At 40.5% G+C, this 17,674-nt stretch overlaps 1 protein-coding gene across 3 annotated transcripts in view; it reads right to left on the bottom strand.

Moving 5' to 3' along the window:
* Positions 1-2,737: 2,737 nt before the first annotated feature.
* Slain2 (SLAIN motif family member 2) overlaps positions 2,738-17,674 on the bottom strand; it is a 57,097-nt gene continuing 42,160 nt past the window's right edge. The window contains exons 7-9 of one of the 3 annotated variants that reach the window (XM_028860701.2): positions 11,730-11,807; positions 6,855-7,170; positions 2,738-5,695 (exon numbers count right to left, since the gene is read on the bottom strand). In XM_028860701.2, the coding sequence (XP_028716534.1) occupies positions 5,629-5,695; positions 6,855-7,170; positions 11,730-11,807 (461 nt within the window). In that variant the 3' untranslated portion in view covers positions 2,738-5,628. Of the gene's footprint in view, positions 5,696-6,854; positions 7,171-11,683; positions 11,808-17,674 lie in introns of those variants that run through there. The other 2 variants (XM_028860753.2, XM_037209086.1) reach the window with 2 other exon arrangements.

Genomic DNA, 17,674 nt, shown 5'->3' with positions numbered 1-17,674 from the left:
GGAAGTTTATAAGGATGCCAAGGGGAGTCGCCAACAATGGACCTAGAGCACCAATGTTGCCAGCACTCGGGCATCCACCGTGAGTGCCTCCTGCCGGGTAACAGATACCGATGAAAAGCTGTTTTATATTCCATGCACTCTGGCATTGGTGCTGCAGACCTATTTTGTGTTTGCTCCCAAACTGGTTCACACATATAGACAGCACCCCCTTCCTAAGTGGTTCTCACAGAAGCTATGCTTTTGAAACTGAACTCCAACTTTCTGGCCGCACCCCATCAATCCACTAGTGAGTGGACCTCAGAATTTGAGGGATGCTGACTTCGGTACTCTTGGATGTGTTCCCGCAGCCCTCCCGGTGACTCTGAAGTTGAACTCCACACAGGGCCTCTGCATTCTTTGATGAAGTCTGCTGTTTCTTTAAAAAGTAGTTTTGGCTAATGAGCTGGCGAAGCTGGCTCAGTTGGTAGAGTGCTTGCTGTAGAAACCCGAGGACCTGAGCTCAGTCTCCTATCAGAAGCTGCAGCGTGAGTTTGTGATCCCAGCACTGGGGAGCCAGACAGGAAGACCCGGGGCTCGCTGGCCACCTCGTGTAGTTCTGTCAGCGAGCTCCACATTCAGTGAGGAACCTCATCTCAAAAAATAAGGGGGGAGGCGGACATGCACACACAGAGAGACAGAGAGAGAGAGAGAGAGAGAGAGAGAGAGAGAGAGAGAGAGAGAGAGAGAGAGAGAGAGAGAGATTTGCCATAGAACTTCCACTGTATTCAATACTGTTGATCCATGGCTTGGAGCCTGGGCTGGGGGTAAAGATTCAATAAAGGACTAGGAAATAAAAACATTAATATTTGTATATTCTTTCTGGAACCAAGTACTTCACACCAGCAGTGTGTAAAGCACACCAGTCCCCAGTGACTCTGGAGTTAAGGTTACTGTCAAGCATGGCTGATCCCAGTTCCACAGACCGAAAACAAATATCCTCAAATTTCCGAGGTTGAACTGAACACCAATGTAACTGGTTTTTCTGATTCGCTGTATTCTTCTAATTTCTATGTCTATAAGAAGAAATACTGTTTCAACAATAGAAGCAATGTATGTGATGACTGTGTCAGGGAGAAACTGAGAGACTATCAAACTCTACACAGTGAGTTAGATCTGTGCAAGTGCAATTGCATTCAGAAGTTTAGATGAGAAAAATGTTCTCATTTTAACACGAGGACTTTCTACCCTTCAACTCTGTATTTTACAACCACGTTTGGTAAGTGCTTCAATATTACTTTCTAAATTACAGAACTGTAGACAATCATTTGTCATTATGGTTTTTTAAATTAAAGCAACAGGTATATACTTTCAAAAATATTAAAAATGATTTTTCCTTTTTATTGTGATCCATTTGTTAGTAATTGACAATTCTATAAACTGAGGACTTAGGGTACATTTTGATGTATATATATACTTTATAATAGAATATTTAGCACATTTATAATTTTCTTGTGGCGAGAATATTTAAAATAGCCCTTCTAGTTATTTTGAGATGTACATTACTTTTGACTATGAAATTCCCTCTGGTGTACAGACCAGCAGAACTTAGGCCCCCTTAGCTGGAATTTGGTTATCTGTTGACCACTCTTTCTAAGCAGACGAGAATTGGTTTGAATTAGTATGTAGTTCTCAGAGTTTGAAGTAACTTGTAAGTATGGCCATAAGTTAAGTCTGTCTTAGTCCACCTAGCTTTCTACTTAGGACTGACTAGTCACAGCACCTCAAGAGTACCCCCTCCCACTACGTTGTCTTCTCTAACGCTTATTCGGCCTTTTCAAAGAAGGCCTTTGTTTTGTCTTTTTGGTTTTTCGAGACAGGGTTTCTCTGTGTAGTTTTGGTGCTTGCCCTGGATCTCGCTCTATAGACCAGGCTGGCCTCGAACTCACAGAGATCCGCCTGGCTCTGCCTCCTGAGTGCTGGGATTAAGGGTGTCCGCCACTGCCGCCTGGCTTTTTGTTTTGGTTGACCTTTTCTTTTTTGAGTCAGCATTACTGTATATAGGCCAGCCTCGCCTTGAACTCACAATTCCCCTGCTTCAGTACTAGGATGGCAGATGTGTGCTATTTGCCTATGTCCCAAATAAGCTCTAATACAGTAAATATTTCCTAAGAGCCTCCACAGAGGTTTCCTGTTGGAGACATGCATGGATGGCTTAGATAAACTTCTCACTCATAACTAACATAAGTATACTGACATTTATTCAAGAGGTTCTTTAAGGCTTCAGCTGCCCAGGGAAAAGAATTCCAATGTGGGGTGTCCTTTTTTCTGGTGTCATCAGTGAGAGAGATGGTAACGCAGGCTGGAGCATCTTCTAGGGAACAGGAAGAACTCACTAAGGAGCGCGAGTCTATTGTTCCATCCATCATAGGTGAGCTACCTGCTCACCTCAAACAGTATGTGGCTTGAAAGTGCACGGAGCCTCCCTGTTGGAACTTCTAGGCAATAGCTCCTGTGTGCTCTAGATGCCTTTTCTAGCTACGTAGCAATTCAGAGCAGATGAAAAAGCTCCAAGAACAAACCCAATGTAAACTGTGACCACTCCAAATGATTCAAATAGGAAATAAGGGGAGGGGGAGGGGGAGGAAGATGGAGAAAGAAGAGGGAGGGAGGGAGGGAGAGAGAGAGAGACCGAGACTCTGGTGACAACCCCAGACTTCCAGTCAGGATCTAAAAGGGCAATAAGATTGGAGTCTGTGTGTTTACAAAAACAGCTGAGAAATTTATTAAGACAAACTGTAGGCAATGGGGTGGGGAGGAGAGAAGGAATCTTGCCATATCCAGAAATTAATAAAACACTTGAAAATGAATATAGATTTAATAGTAAACATTATGGTCAGGCTGTTTATTAAGGAGGCAACCACATATTACAAGTTCAGCTATAGAAATGTTTGCAAATCAAACTCCATGTGATCTAAAAGGACCATGCATCATACTGTCAAAACTGAACACCTGTACAATGAATAAAGTCAATTTAAACATACATAGTCTAGAGACCATCCTAGAGTTATACAAACACCTGGGGCCATATGTATTTAATTTTCTTTGTTTTCAAAAAAACTTTTTTTTTTTTTTTATAAAAGTGATGTTCTGAGATAATTTAAAAAAGTATCTGACAATTATGAATGGTCCCCAGTTTTACAAAATGTGATTTCCAGGGTATGAAAACTGAGAAGTCAACTCTTCAGAGGGTTTTATAATATACAAACAAGTTTTGTAGAAAAATGATCCAGCAAAGGCTTAAGAATATTTATATTTTTCCAATTCTTTACACTTTTATTAACACACTTACAAAAAATAACATCCAAACACTGAGAAAATTAAATAACTTTGGAAGCAGAGGTCATAGTTTTCTGCTGACATATAAGTGACAATTCTGGGCTGTTGGCACAAAATAATCAACATTCATAACCCCTTACTACTATATATCAAACATAAGTTAAAATCATAGGCACTAGTTTATCAAATCCACATTTCTTCTGTACGACTAACCACAGTAAATCCTTAGATTTTCCCAAACAGAAAAACTGGCAATACACAAAGGCTTTCTAGTCAAAAGGCAATTTTTCTCTTTAGGAAACTAAAAGCCAATAGTCTGTGGTAGTACAGCAGCAGGTAAAATAATATCACCAAACTCAGATCCAAAATACATTTTTAAACAAGTGATGAAATACTTTAATTAAAAAAAAATAGATATTTTTTCTGATGCAGCCATTTAAAAACAACGTTAAATAACCTGAATATTCCTTTTGAAACTGATTATCTAACTTAAAAAATGTAGTAGATGGTTCATTAAAGTTCTTTTAAATTATTAGATTGCAGCATTTATTCTTTTTTGAAATGTTACACTGAAACAGAGACCTGTTTGCTGTGTGCCGTGTAACTCCTCAGAGACAGAGGCTACTTCTTTGTTCCTTAGATTTACACGAGACACTTCCCACCAAGCACATTTCGTCTTCCTCTGAAAAGCATCAGTTTTAGTTCATCATTGTGGACAACCCCTCCATTCCCCCTCGCCACCTTCAAATGCAAGGATACACGTTCTTCCGTTCTACACTCCAGCTCCCGGCACTGACGGCTGCTCCTGCTAGCTAGCTGAAGGTCTCCCTGCTGGTGGAGCATCAGTCTGGCAGACTGGGTCTTTGTTATCATCAACTCGATGCTTCCTTCCTTCCATTTCTACTTCCAACTTTCTGAACATCCTCTACTAACAGGAAACGTGTTCAAATCCCTCCACCTTTATGTGACCCAACTGCCAATATTTTAGATATGTCCAGACTAAGTATTTAAAAAACAGACCCCATTATCAAAAATGAGAAGTCAGCTTGAGTTAGTTTGGTAATAATCCAATAAAACCGAAACAGTTGATTTCAAGGGTATATACACACGCATGTGTCATTAGACAGCGAGTTATTTAGCAAATTAAGAGTTGGATGGTTTTTACCAAACAATGCAAACATTGATGTAAGGCAGAATCTAAGTCAACAGGGACAGTATTTTAAAGATACATCACACAGTTATTCAGCTTGAAGTGGACCGACTACCACCTAACAGCCCGTTACACCACTTAAGAGCAGCAATGCAGCGGTCATCACCAGAGACTTTGTAGTTAAATGCATAGATTTCCCCTCCTCTTGTGGTATGCTTTCATCCAGCTTGTAAGCTCGGAGGTGTTGTTTTATCAAGAATAAAGACACATACAACTTGTTCTTCTACATCATAGAAACCTGGTCATGGGAACAAGATCTTTTAGTTCTGTGACAGAAAAGAGCATGTGAGGAAGTTGGCTTCAAGAGCAAAGGCCATCTTTCCTGAGCCAGGAAGTGTAAGGTTTAGAAGACTGTGTAGCCGATAGTGAGCCCTTTTGGCAATCAAAACAAGCACATAGAAGTCTGAGATGTTGATGCAACCCGGTGGGCGTGCATGGTGACACCACCTGGCGGTGGCTATGTGTAAACTATGTCTAAAATGTATGATTTAAAAGAATGATAATTTTTCCAATGAGTTTGCAAAAGTAATTTATAAAACTCTCTTAAACACAGGTAGCATGTTTTAAGTCTTTAGCTCAGGTCGTTCCTTTCTCCCTCCCAATCTTTATAATTTACTCTATCCTGAAGGACTAATAAAACAATTTAATTAGTCAGAACATTAGTTCTTGTTAACACAGTATTTATTGATACTATTCGTACAGTAAAGTAGGTTGAACGTGAGGTTTTGGACAGCCTGAATTCACCACCTTCCCGTGTACAAAAGTACTCTCTTTACAAATGGGCGTTTCTCTTTGGCATCCATTAGGTATTTGCCCAGATAGTGGCCGCCTCTGTCAAACAATAAAAAATGAACCGTGTTTCTAGTGAACAAAGCTAAGAGTGACTCCATGGAGAGTGATTGCATGATTACCAAACGTATCGGATGTTACGTGGGATAAAGTGCTGCTTCGTCATCTCTGCCAGTTTGTGCTATTGTAGACAGAGAGGGCCGGGGCTGGACAACCCCGAGAGTCTTAGCTGCAGAGTCTGCATATAAAAGTTGGTTTCAGCCTGGTGAAGGGTGTCCGTGAAGCTGTGACCTCTGCGCTCTTGTCTCTGCCGGTCAGTAACAGCCATCTTTCCAACTGTCGTCTTTCATGCTACCATAGGTCTTCGGAGCTGGCAAGGATCTGGAATCAAGGAACTGTATGACTTTTTATGTCTGTACAAAATACTACATACACTCTGCCACATGTCTTCTACTGCAGGGAACTATTAAGATCACAGCTCTAAACAACTCTTAGAACAACCTTTCCTTGCTCAGCATCTTCACAGCTTTCAAATTTTACTACATTCCAGGCGATTCCTCTAACCTCTTTTTGTTAATGTGGCTATGAATTAAGACAAGAGGAAAGAAAGTCTCACTCTTTCCGAACACATGGACAACTGACCTATTGTTCTGTGAGGCCAAATGCTGACTGTGACAGTGTGACTGAGTGTCACCACCACCAGAGTGGCAGGCAGTGGGGTACCGGGTGAAGGGTTTTGAAGTCACACAAATTTGTAACTAACAGTCTTACTAGTTGGATGTCCTCACAAAAATTACTTAATTTCAATATATTCATCTAAAACATAAAAGTACTCCTTACTGTGACAGTTAGACAAAGTAAGGAGTTATTTAGTGCTGTGCACAACACAAAGCCAATGTGTTCTACAACGAAATCTCAAACTGTGAAATGTTTACAGTAAGATAAGCAAGTACAGGAATATAGTTTAAATACAAGATTGGCATTTCTTTTCAAGAAAATAAACTTTAATTATAGCTGACATCTCAACTTATTGGTGGTGTTAATCCCCTTCTTAAAGGGTAGAGATCACGTGGTTTGGTCACAACCTCCCTGGGGTCAGAATCATTTCAAGATTAAACAACAAAATGGGGGTGAGGGTGCTCAGTCAGAATCTCGGGGTGTAGAATCTGGGTCTCTACACTTATACAAACTCCACAGGTAATTCTGAATTGTACCAGTGTGAGAAGTAGCTGCCCGGCTAGGGCAGCCAGCATTTTCTCGACGCCTTGTGCTTTTTAAATCTTTATTGTTATTCTCAAAATGAACAATTTTCACAACCAACTCAAGTGTCTTTAACAACTCTGTCCTAGGAGCTGCTTAATCATGAGATGCTTAATCGTGTTAGGCATTGGGACAAAATGAATTTGAACCACGGTGGTATAATATCCAAATGAAGTCTTCTTCAAAACAAGGAGGTGATGCTCTCCTTAGAGACAATACCGACTGCCATCTGCTCACTTTCATAGGCCCAGGTGTGCCAGGGACCACCTTTCCCACTTACCTGCGAACAGGCTGTGCAAGCTTGCTGCGAGGCACTGGGATGCCCCCTGCAGAAGGGGCGCTCGGCCGGGGCAGGCCGCTCCTCATGGCAGTTGTCCCTGCAGGTCTGGTTAGAGTGGCGCTGTTGATATTGCTGGAAGGGTTTGCTGGGACTGGGTTCTGCACCACGGGAGGTCCAGGTGAGGAGGTGGTTTGTGTGAACTGTGTACTTTCTTGGCCACCAGAACCAGACCCATGGTTACTAAATGCTTTCACTGGTTGCCGAAGAGCCAACGGAGATGGTGCTGCAGGGGAGCGGAACTTGCCTGGAGAAGGTACTGCATACAGAAGAGCAAAGGAAAGCCAGTGTTTTCAGAGGAACCAAGTACCAATGAAGCCACTGCCGTGTTACCCGTGACAATGGAGCACTAGAGCATCTAATTATGAGCCTCCCATATAGGACTTTTCTGGGCTAATAGGAAAAAGGTTACCTCAGAGGGTTACAACTGTCCTTGAAAAAGTACATTAACCAGCTTAACTTGGATCCCACAACAGGAGGGGGTAGGCACCATAGGGACCAGCAAGATGGCTTAGTGGTTAAAGGTACTTGCCACAAATACCTAGAAAACCCAAGTTCAATCTGAGGAACACATATAAAGGTAGGACTTGACAGAGTTGTCCTCTGACCTCCACATATGCTGTGGCATGTAACATACATGCACCCCATCATTGCCTGCATGTGCACCTGCACATGCAACACAACGATAAATAAAAATTAAAAAGAAGTATGTAGGCGTCACATAGCATCTAACTAGGGCCATATAAACATTCTAGAGGTAAAAGGGTTGGGTGTCCATGTAAACATAAATCAGGTGACTGTAGCCTCAAAGACACATATTCGGTGTAACTAGAAATAAGGAATTAATAGTTATTATTATTTTAAAAGTCAGCTCCAGGGGCACTGAGATGATTTAGTGGGTAATGGTGCTTGCCACACACATATGACAACTGGAACTGAATCCCTGGAACCCACGGCAGAAGGAGAGAAATAATTCCTGAGAGTTGTCCCAATACACATGTGTGTGCAATCCAGGAGCATATGAGCCTAGGAAGTCATATAATGCCAAGTCCAATAAGAAAAATGCTATTATATTAAAACAAATGCCAGATACATGAAATAAAATGTAGCCTTCATTCATTTCTAAGTTAAGAAAAGACTCAAAAACATTTTATTATTTCAACAGGTCCCTTTGAGACTAAGTTTAGATCTCTTGGAATACACACCCACCCTTCTCTACTTCTTCATGTTTGAACACATCTCCTCGGAAAGGGTTTTAGTTTCCTCCGAAGGCCATGGACACAACACATAATTCAAATACAAACCTTAACATGCTTTATCAAACACAGAGCCTTAGGGATAAGGCAGGAGCAGGAGGTGTGTGGACCAGAGGCAGAAGGATAACACTTTTCTCCAACAAACCCCTTTTTCAGGAGGGTACAAACGGAGAGAAAGCTTGGGCCACAGAAGCAGGTTATTCCACACACTCTGTTTTCTCACTCTGTCAATCCACGTGTAGGAGAGAAGTGACCGAAAGGTCTACTGCACAAAGGAGGAAAGGAAGGATGGGTGGCTAATTCGGACTGACTGGACTGACAAGTGCTTAGTGTTAGGGAAGCAGACTTCTAGGTGAGTTTGTGAGGATGTTTCAGGGAGGATCAAACAAGGCAGAGACACCACTCTGATTGTGGGTGGCACACCACATGGGGGTGGAGGCGGGACACAGGAATGGGGACACACGGAATGTGACAAAAGGAGGAGGAGGAAGCTAGCTAACTGCTTCTGGCTCCACAATGTGAGCTGCTCTCTTCTGCCATACCCTCCCCGCCAGGACTGAGTGGAAGCTGTAGGACAAGAACCAGAGAAGCCAGCCCGAAAGAGAGCTCAAGTAGGGCTGAGAGGATGATCAGCCTGCTGCCAGACTCCTGGAAGGCCGGACAGGTTCAGGAACCATTTAAAAAGTACTTAGCCATTGAGTGCAGTGATTTCTGCAAGAAGGAGGCTTGGACTGTTGGGTCTAAGAGTCTGAGATGAGAGGTGGCAGTACTGAAGCCCGATAGTTTTTTGCTGTTGTTCTGAACACACTCTCTGAACTACAGATTAGACAGGGTATCTCAGGCAGATCAAACTCATGAGCAGAAAAGACAAAAACAGAAATCTGTAAGTGCTTCAGAGGAGAGCTTCTTCAAAGACCTTCAGAACTCAGCTTAGGGGTCTGCTTGAATCTTCAGCTAAACAATGGGCTGAGTATACACAGCAGAAATGAAACAAGTCCCCAGACCAAAGTAACAGCAATCATCAAAAAAAAAATGGAAAGACTTAGTCGTTAGTTTTTCCACTCACAAAAGTGTCAGAAAGCACCCTTTAGGTAGAAAGGAAATGATACCAGGTGCTAACTTCAATCTGAATGAAGTCATGAGAAAAGGGCAACAGTAGTTTTATTACTGGATGCTAAGCACTTAGAGAAAAGGGGCTATTCTTGGTGCAGTGGGCTTTGGCCTCAGATCCTAGAGGTATTCTCAAATTCACGATCATCAGCAATTGAACCAGTACTGCATTTTACAGTGTTAGGGACTGAACACACAACCTTGAGCATGCTAGGCATGTGCTTTACCACTGAGCTATACCCCCAGCCCTTGGTTTTTGAGAAAGGATCTCACTATATATTCAGGTTGGCCTTGAACCCACATCCTTCTGCTTCCACCTTCCAAGTATTAGGGTACAGATATGCAACATCATAGGCAGCTAAGCAGAGAAGGGTGTAATGATAACCCCTACACCACAACACATGAAAGCCTGGATTACTAAGTAAGAGTAGGTAGTTTGAAGTTTGAGAGCTCAGATTCACAAAAATAATGTAACCCCTTTAGAAATTTGGTCAAAAGATATGGTCTTTTAATATAAAAACCACAAGATCAAACATCTTTACGTAATTATGTAAAATCACACAAAGCTACCTGATTCAGAAGTAAAAACGATGTACTAGACAAGACTGAATACAGTAAGCAACAGCTGTTCTTTTATTACAGGCTAGTGGCCTCCTGCTCTGCTGGACAATACAACTTGTTGTCACATACTTCTTCCCACTACTCTGTTGAAATTAATTTGTTTTTATTTTATTTCCTCCAGTGCTGAGACTCAAACCCAGAGCCAATGACTCATGTGAGCAAGCTCCCTAGCACTGAGCAACCCTAGCCAGTTCATCTGTTTATCCTTCCCTACTATCCAGAGGAAGCTAGAATGCTTTAAAAATCTGGAGAAGAAGTCCACTGTTCTCAAACAATTCCATAAGGTATTTCTTTTTTCTTTTTAAAAGTATGGTAGAGCCACGCATGGTGGCACATGCCTTTAATCCTAGCACTCAGGAGGCACAGGCAGGTGGATCTCTTCAGGTCAGCCTGGTCCAAATAGTGAGTTCCACAGTTAGAACTACATAGAGAAGAAACCGTCTCAAAAAAAAGTATACATGTTTATGGGGCAAAAGCAATGTTTTCATTCATGTATATAGACATTGTGCAATGATGAAATCAGGGGAGCTGGCAGACATTTACTGTGTGTAGCAAGAGGATTCAACTTCCTAGATTTTAGAAGTATACAGTATATCTATCACATCTTACTACTTACAACTAAGAGAACAACTTATTCCTATAAAGTCCCAAGTCACCCCCTCTCACTCTAAAGAACATGCCCTACACAGCATGTTATTCCTGACTATGGAACCAAGGCAGGTGCATGTGAGTACCTAGCGCTTAATACATAAGCATGGACCCTATGCTACTAGTTGGCTATTCTTTTTCCTACAGATTCTAACTTTGAAAACGAATTATTTACAATCACACACTAAATCATTGCTAACACACTTAAACCTGTTTAAAAGTATATAGTGTTTTGCAATCATACTAACTGCATCTTAAATTAATGTTCTTTTTTTTTTTTTTGGTTTTTCGAGACAGGGTTTCTCTGTGTAGCTTTGCGCCTTTCCTGGATCTCGCTCTGTAGACCAGGCTGGCCTCGAACTCACAAAGATCCACCTGGCTCTGCCTCCCGAGTGCTGGGATTAAAGGCGTGCGCCACCACTGCCTGGCAGCATCTTAAATTAAAAAAAAAAAAAAAAAGACACATCAAATTTCCTCTTTCCTCAAGTTTTCTTACTCTCATGAGGGGGGCTATTTTTCCTCACTGCTTCTGTTTGTTCTGTCCCATTCTGAGTCATCTGTTCATTCTCAGGACTCCAAGTCTATTCTACGTCACTGTTTTCTCTCAATTCTTTGGTCTTCTATCTACCAATACACTCAATCTTCTGGAACCCATATTGTCTAGACTTAGTGCCCAACTTTCATAGATTTCTTTAGCACTCAGTTCTTACAAAAGCTACCACTGTATAGCAAGTCTTCCAAATTTATTCACTGACCATAAAGACTTGTGTCTTAACTTTAATCAGCTTCTAATCCAAAAGTCTTCCCATCTTACCCCACAGATAAGTAAACCCAAAGACCAATATTTGAGGAAAAAACATTAATAGACAGAATGTGTGACATTTTAGTACCGTTTTGTCCAATTTTCATTAATTTAAAACAATAATCTTTGGTTTTAGATGAGTAGGAAAAAATGATAAATTATCATTTAATCCTTTCAGAACAATTCAATACATACCTCTGAAGAAAATAGGTTTCTTCTGCAATTATCCACACAGCAGGGAATTAATTTGCATTATTTTCTTAAGGACAAAAACCAGTTTGAAATGTGCCCCACAGGCATCACTGACTCAGAAACGCAGAAGGTGAGAGATTTACCTACACCACTTGCTGAAATCTGAACTCACGCAGAGGCTGTAGTTACCTCTTTTGGTAGATGAAGTTGGAAGCAACTGTTTGGCTTTGAGGGAAGTACGAGGCAAATTTTTCAGCCTTTGAGAAGCTGTTGAAAAACAAGGAAGTGTAATATTGGCCGGGAAGTACAAGGTAAAGGCTACAGCTTCTGTAAACTTGAACACTTAATAGAAATGTAAAAGTTATCAAGGAATAGAAACCAGTGAGGTAAAACGTTAGAATTCTAGAAGCGCAGGAATTTTTAAGTGATGCTTCATGCATTAAGTTGGGAAAGAAAAGGGGCAGAAATCTTAGTGCCATTGCATATTTTTAGAACTAGTTTTTTTTTTTTTTTTGTAGATTTAAAAAAAAAACTAATATGTCAATTGGCTGGAACATCAAAGAGAAAACAAGCCACCAGCTAACATGCCATAGATGCAAAAGAATATAAACACAAGGATAAAAGTGATAAACATAAGCACTCAAAATAGAAAATAAACACAGTACTTGTTTTGATGCAAAAAAAGAAAAAAGCACATTTTGGCCAAGCAATTATTGGTAGATGAATTGCTCCAAAATCAAACAGTAATTTCCATTCTCAAAAAGGAGAAGAAAACTCAGAACCAGGCAAGTCCTTGTACAACTTGGCAGCTTTAATGTGTTCAATGTTATCTTGCTGTAAAATCCAACTAATGTGTACCTCAGGCTGGACAATAGCAAGTTGTGTGTGTGTGTGTGTGTGTGTGTGTGTGTGTGTGTGTGTGTGTGTGTGTGTGTGTTGAGGGGGTCTAGAGGAGTTAGGACATCTGCTTTGTAATGTAATCAAGTCAGACTGCTGAAGTCCCTCTCAAACTCCCTGTCTATTTCCGACACTGAAACTTCCGAAACCGGCACGGAGGACAGCCCAGAGCTGCACAGAGTGCAGATGGCCAACTACTGCACTACAGTCCCTCTGCTCCAGGCCCGTTCAATCACCTAGTTAGGCAGCTCTACACTGCCATCCCACCGGTCTTGCAGGATGTGTAGAAAGGTAGACTTTCTACACTTTAGGAATTATGTCCAAAAAGTAAAAACAAGTAACAAAAACGCCAAATTCTATCCCTACAAGTCTATGTAGGAATAAAAGATCATCATAAAAAAGATCATCAGGGGGCTGGAGAGATGGTTCAGTGGTTGGGAGTCTTGGCTGCTCTTCTAGTAGACCTGGGTTCAATTCCCAGCACCCACAAGGCAGCTCACAACTGTCCCTTGGAAAAAGACTACTGGACCACTCATCTCTAGCTCATCAAAAAAAAAAAAAAAAAAAAAAAAAAAAAAAAAAAAAAAAAATCATCAGGTGGTAAAGGGATACTGGATGTATCATTAGAGAGAAAAGGGGAAATTCTGCTATCTCTGCCCGGGCATTATTATTTTTCTGAGATAACCAACTTTTACAAAAGGAAATGTAGCTGACTTCTAATTTTACAGCAATCCAAACCTTACTATAGTGACATAGTGTCTGATGCCAATGTAACTCAAACACGGTCAGGCAAATAAGCAAAAACTTCTCCAGACTTAGGGGAAAAATCTGTTACTTTATACCTATAACCACAAAATTATAGAATATTATTATCAAATATTATTCACCTATATATTTGTCCACATGTTCTCTGTCATCCATATTTGTCCGCCCGCCTGCCCGCCCATCCATCCATCTTTATTTTCATTTATTCAAACATGGGAGTGAGTACTCTGGATACCCTGTAGGGTAAAACAGCCTCAGTAGCCAGCTAGGAAATTTTCTTGTTCTTATGGAATTACTTAGGAAAGAAAAAACAGTTTTATGAACATTTAGGAAAGGGGAGAATGAAAAGAGAGTAGCAAAATCTATAGCCTTCCAGACAGTGATGGCTTCGAGGCAGGAAGTGAGCAGGAAAGGAGCATGAGGAGGAGACTGAATTGCAGCTGGACACAGGTATCCATAAAGACTCTCCAAAGAGGACATCTGTTCACAGATCACAGAAGAGTGGGAGGAACCATGTGGGATCTGGAGAAGGCACTCCAGAGGAGGAGGAAGCAATAGAGAATGCTGAGACTGGGCACGCCAAGTGGTCAGAGAGCAGAAGAAGGCTCAATTGTAAAGGACCACAACAGAAAAAGCAAACAGGTTACTGGGCAAACTATAAGACATTGTTTTTCGATCTCATTTTTAAAATTAAAAACTTAATTGTGTATGTACACAACGACTACATATGGCATGACCTGGCGTGCATCTGTCAGAGGACAAGTAGCAGGAGTTATTTCTCCCCCCCCGCGTGGACCCCAGTGTTGGTGAACTCAGGCCATCAGGCCTCCAAGTGGAGTCTGATGTCTTTCCTCTGCTTCCATGGCAGCTCTGGGGCAGTACAAGCTAACTTATACATAGATCCTCAGTGCTAGGACCATAACATGTACTCAATCATTTCTACTGAATAATTACAGTGATTGATAATGGTACAAAATGTAGCGATTTAATTTATAGTACCTATTCTCTTAAATAAATTAGTTTTTTTTAGTCGGAGTTTTACAAAGCTGTGGAGAAAATAAGTGGTTCTTAAACTTGCATATGCCTGAAAATCAACGGAGACACTTACAAAGAGAGTCTGGGCCCCCATTAAGATGTAGTCAATCAAAATGCCCAGTGATAAAGGCCTCAAATCACCACATTTGTAAAATCTTTTTGATTAATAAAACTGATCCAGTATTACTTTTTAAAACAATAGTCCTTAAATATTTTCCTACTATTAGATTAGCCGATTATATAAGTATTGCATGTTTTAACTCATGTTTCAAAATAATGCAAAACTAGAGAATAACCATTAGTACTTTGGTAGCAGGTAAAACCTTGAGGAAAAAGTCCTTCCTTGTTGACCTTAGAAGGCCAGCTACATACAGGTTATCAGCCACCCAGACACTTCGGTGGGTGAGTGGAACAGAGCACAGTATTGTTCCTACATGCTTCCTCGGGGGCACACTCTGTATCCGTATAAAACTGATCCTGTACTGGGCGAATCACCTACAGTTCAGTCTCAAATCATGCCCCACTAGAGCCACCCAAGAGTGTTTCCTAGAGGTCTAAGCATGCATGTTAGGCTGGGCGCAGTCTCCAGGCGGCAGTGGGAGGTGCTGGGGGACTGAACAGTTTGGGAATACCTGTCACTCTGTAGATATGTGGTCCTGTGTAATTAACTTGACTACAGGGAACCCTGCTCTCTACAGAAATTAATGTGTATTTGTGAAACTCAAATGCTATAATAATGTAAAAATACCTTAGACATTATAATAGTAATCAAACTTTGGAGATATATATATATATATAAAGACTGTCTTGAGGTTTTTATCTATTCCTTTTCCTCACTTATAAGCCAGTAATTCCTATATTTTTCTGAATACCAAACTTAAGCTAATACTCTGGCAATGTTAGGAAGCAAGTTATTGTCCTTTTGAAAAATCCTGCCTCTGATAACGCCTTTCCCTTTAATTGAAGAAACTGAGAAAATGCTCTGGTTTTCTTAAACTTTTTAAGTTACTCACATTTTACAAATATAAAAGTTGAAAATATATTAGCACTGTCATAATACCCATATTTGAATGCCAGCATCCACAATAATACAGCCACAGCAAAGAAGCATATAAAAGTTGTGCCTGGCACAGTGACAAGGCGAAAGAAGTGGCCCAGTGGGCAGAGATCAGCAGCCCTGCAAGGTCAGCGTCATGCACAGCAGCACGTGAGAGAGCCAAAGCTTTACCATTCCCAGCTGAAGAAAGAACCACTTCAAACAAAGTAAAACAGCTATTCAAACACTAGTAACTGAGGTTTACAGTGAAATGTACCAGTTCCTTACATAAAATACATAAAATTGTTATTATACTTTTACATAGACCTTGATAATATTAAAGTTTCACTGAAATAAAAATTATGAAAATTATATTACATTACTATATATAAAAATCACAATTATACATGTATTTTATCAAAAATATATAAAACTTCAAGAAAATAGATCTTAAAAATTTATGATTATTAACTTCAAACACAAATCTAAATTTTTATACAGTATACTTAAAATTAAGTTTTGTTAATATTTTGGATTTTCTATTTTCCAAATACATTGTGTAGTGCTTTTGTGGACATTTTTAATTGTAAGTAAGTGTTATTGTAGCTGCAAATGTAAGTAAACAAGTATATATAGTTTTTTGTTGTTGTTGTTGTTGTTGTTGTTTTTGTTTTTCAAGACAGAGTTTCTCTGGGTAGCCCTGGATGTCCTGGAACTAGCTCTATAGACCAGGCTGGCCTCGAACTCAGAGATCCACCTGCCTCTGCCTCCCAAGTGCTGGGATTGAAGGTGTGCGTCACCATTGATTGCCTGGCCAGAATATGCAGTTTTAAAAAGGATGATGATCCAATTCTTTCTGCCTATATAATTTCTATCAAATGCTGAAATGCAACTTTGTAAAATTGCACATATATTTTCCACATACTGAACTAATAATGGGAAAACCATTATGTTTTCCCAATACCTTTTCCTTAGTTATCAACTACTAGGAAGAAATGAAAAATAACTCTAGGATATTAATGTGACTATATAATGGCAATTCTATTGCTAGAGACGTCAGGTAATTAAAAAAAACTTTAATATGTTTTTTATTGACATCTGTTAATAGATATATTATTTTAGTCCTAGGCTTCCTTCCAATCTATCTGTTCCTTGTCATAAAGCTCTATGTAATGGGATGAGCATAGAGGATTTAGGCAGAGCTGGTTTTATCACACAGGAGGCTGTTTGGAGATTAATCATGTGGAATTTTGAAAAAATCCAGATCTTAATAATTCAAACTAAGCACAATAGCATGCTTGAAGGTGAAGTACCAATGTTTCAACCCTGCAGAGATGCTGTAAAAACATGGCTGTAATGCCTGTGAGGATTATGATTCACTTAGACTGTATTTAATGCCACATTAACATTGTAGGCTGTTTTTTGGTATTGGGTAAGTGTCTGAGGGGGAAGCCCCCCAAAACAAGATATTTTCACGTGTCAAATTAACTTGTGGGTTTAAAGACATAAAACATACTATCCTCTATTTCAAAGATAACCAAGTTCAAACTCTCCTTTTAAATTCATTTTTTTTTTTTTTCAGTTTTTCGAGACAGGGTTTCTCTGTGTAGCTTTGCGCCTTTCCTGGAACTCACTTGGTAGCCCAGGCTGGCCTGAAACTCACAAAGATCCGCCTGGCTCTGCCTCCCGAGTGCTGGGATTACAGGCGTGCGCCACCACCGCCCGGCCTTAATTTTTTTTTTTTAATGTATGGGTGTTTTGCTTGCATGACTATCTGTGTACCATGTGTGTATCTGGTGCTCAAGGAGGCTGGAAGTGAGCACTGGATGCCCTGAGACTGGAGTTACAGATGGTCATAGCAGTCAGGTGGAAGCTGGGAATTTAATTCAGGTCCTCTGGAAGGTGTACCCAGTCCTCTTAAGTGAAAAGCCACCTTTCCAGACCCCTTGATTGGTTTAATTATGTATACACATGCCTACCTTAGTTGGTAAGCAGCAAATGTTTCAAACCACAGCCCTATTTTAGTAAGCCTGTGTGCAATGCACAGGTGTTACTAATACACTGCTGCTAATGTGCAGCCATGCATGCATCACTGACTTGGGCTCTGTTCGACCAACGTGACTCAGAAGTTATCACTGTGTCCTGGTTTGGTCTTTGTTTATGCTGCATGTGTCTCTGTAACACTTACCAATCTCACTACTTTCTTTCCATTAAACTATCCTCAACACTCTTGTTTGAGTGTCTGATATTTGCTGGGGTATTCATTTTCTTGGTTAAGAACTCACATGGTTTTACTGGGTACTTCTGAAGGCTTGTTGCTGCTTTTGTTAATGCTCTCTGAAAAAGCTGCTGCGGTTTTAAGTTTAAGGTTCTAGTGCTATTCTACCCTTCCCCCCCCAAT

This window comes from Peromyscus leucopus, chromosome 10 (genome assembly GCF_004664715.2).
Source record: "Peromyscus leucopus breed LL Stock chromosome 10, UCI_PerLeu_2.1, whole genome shotgun sequence".
Taxonomy (NCBI): domain Eukaryota; kingdom Metazoa; phylum Chordata; class Mammalia; order Rodentia; family Cricetidae; genus Peromyscus; species Peromyscus leucopus.
The sequence above is the reverse complement of the archived record's forward strand: the minus strand, read 5'-3'. Positions and strand labels throughout refer to the sequence as shown.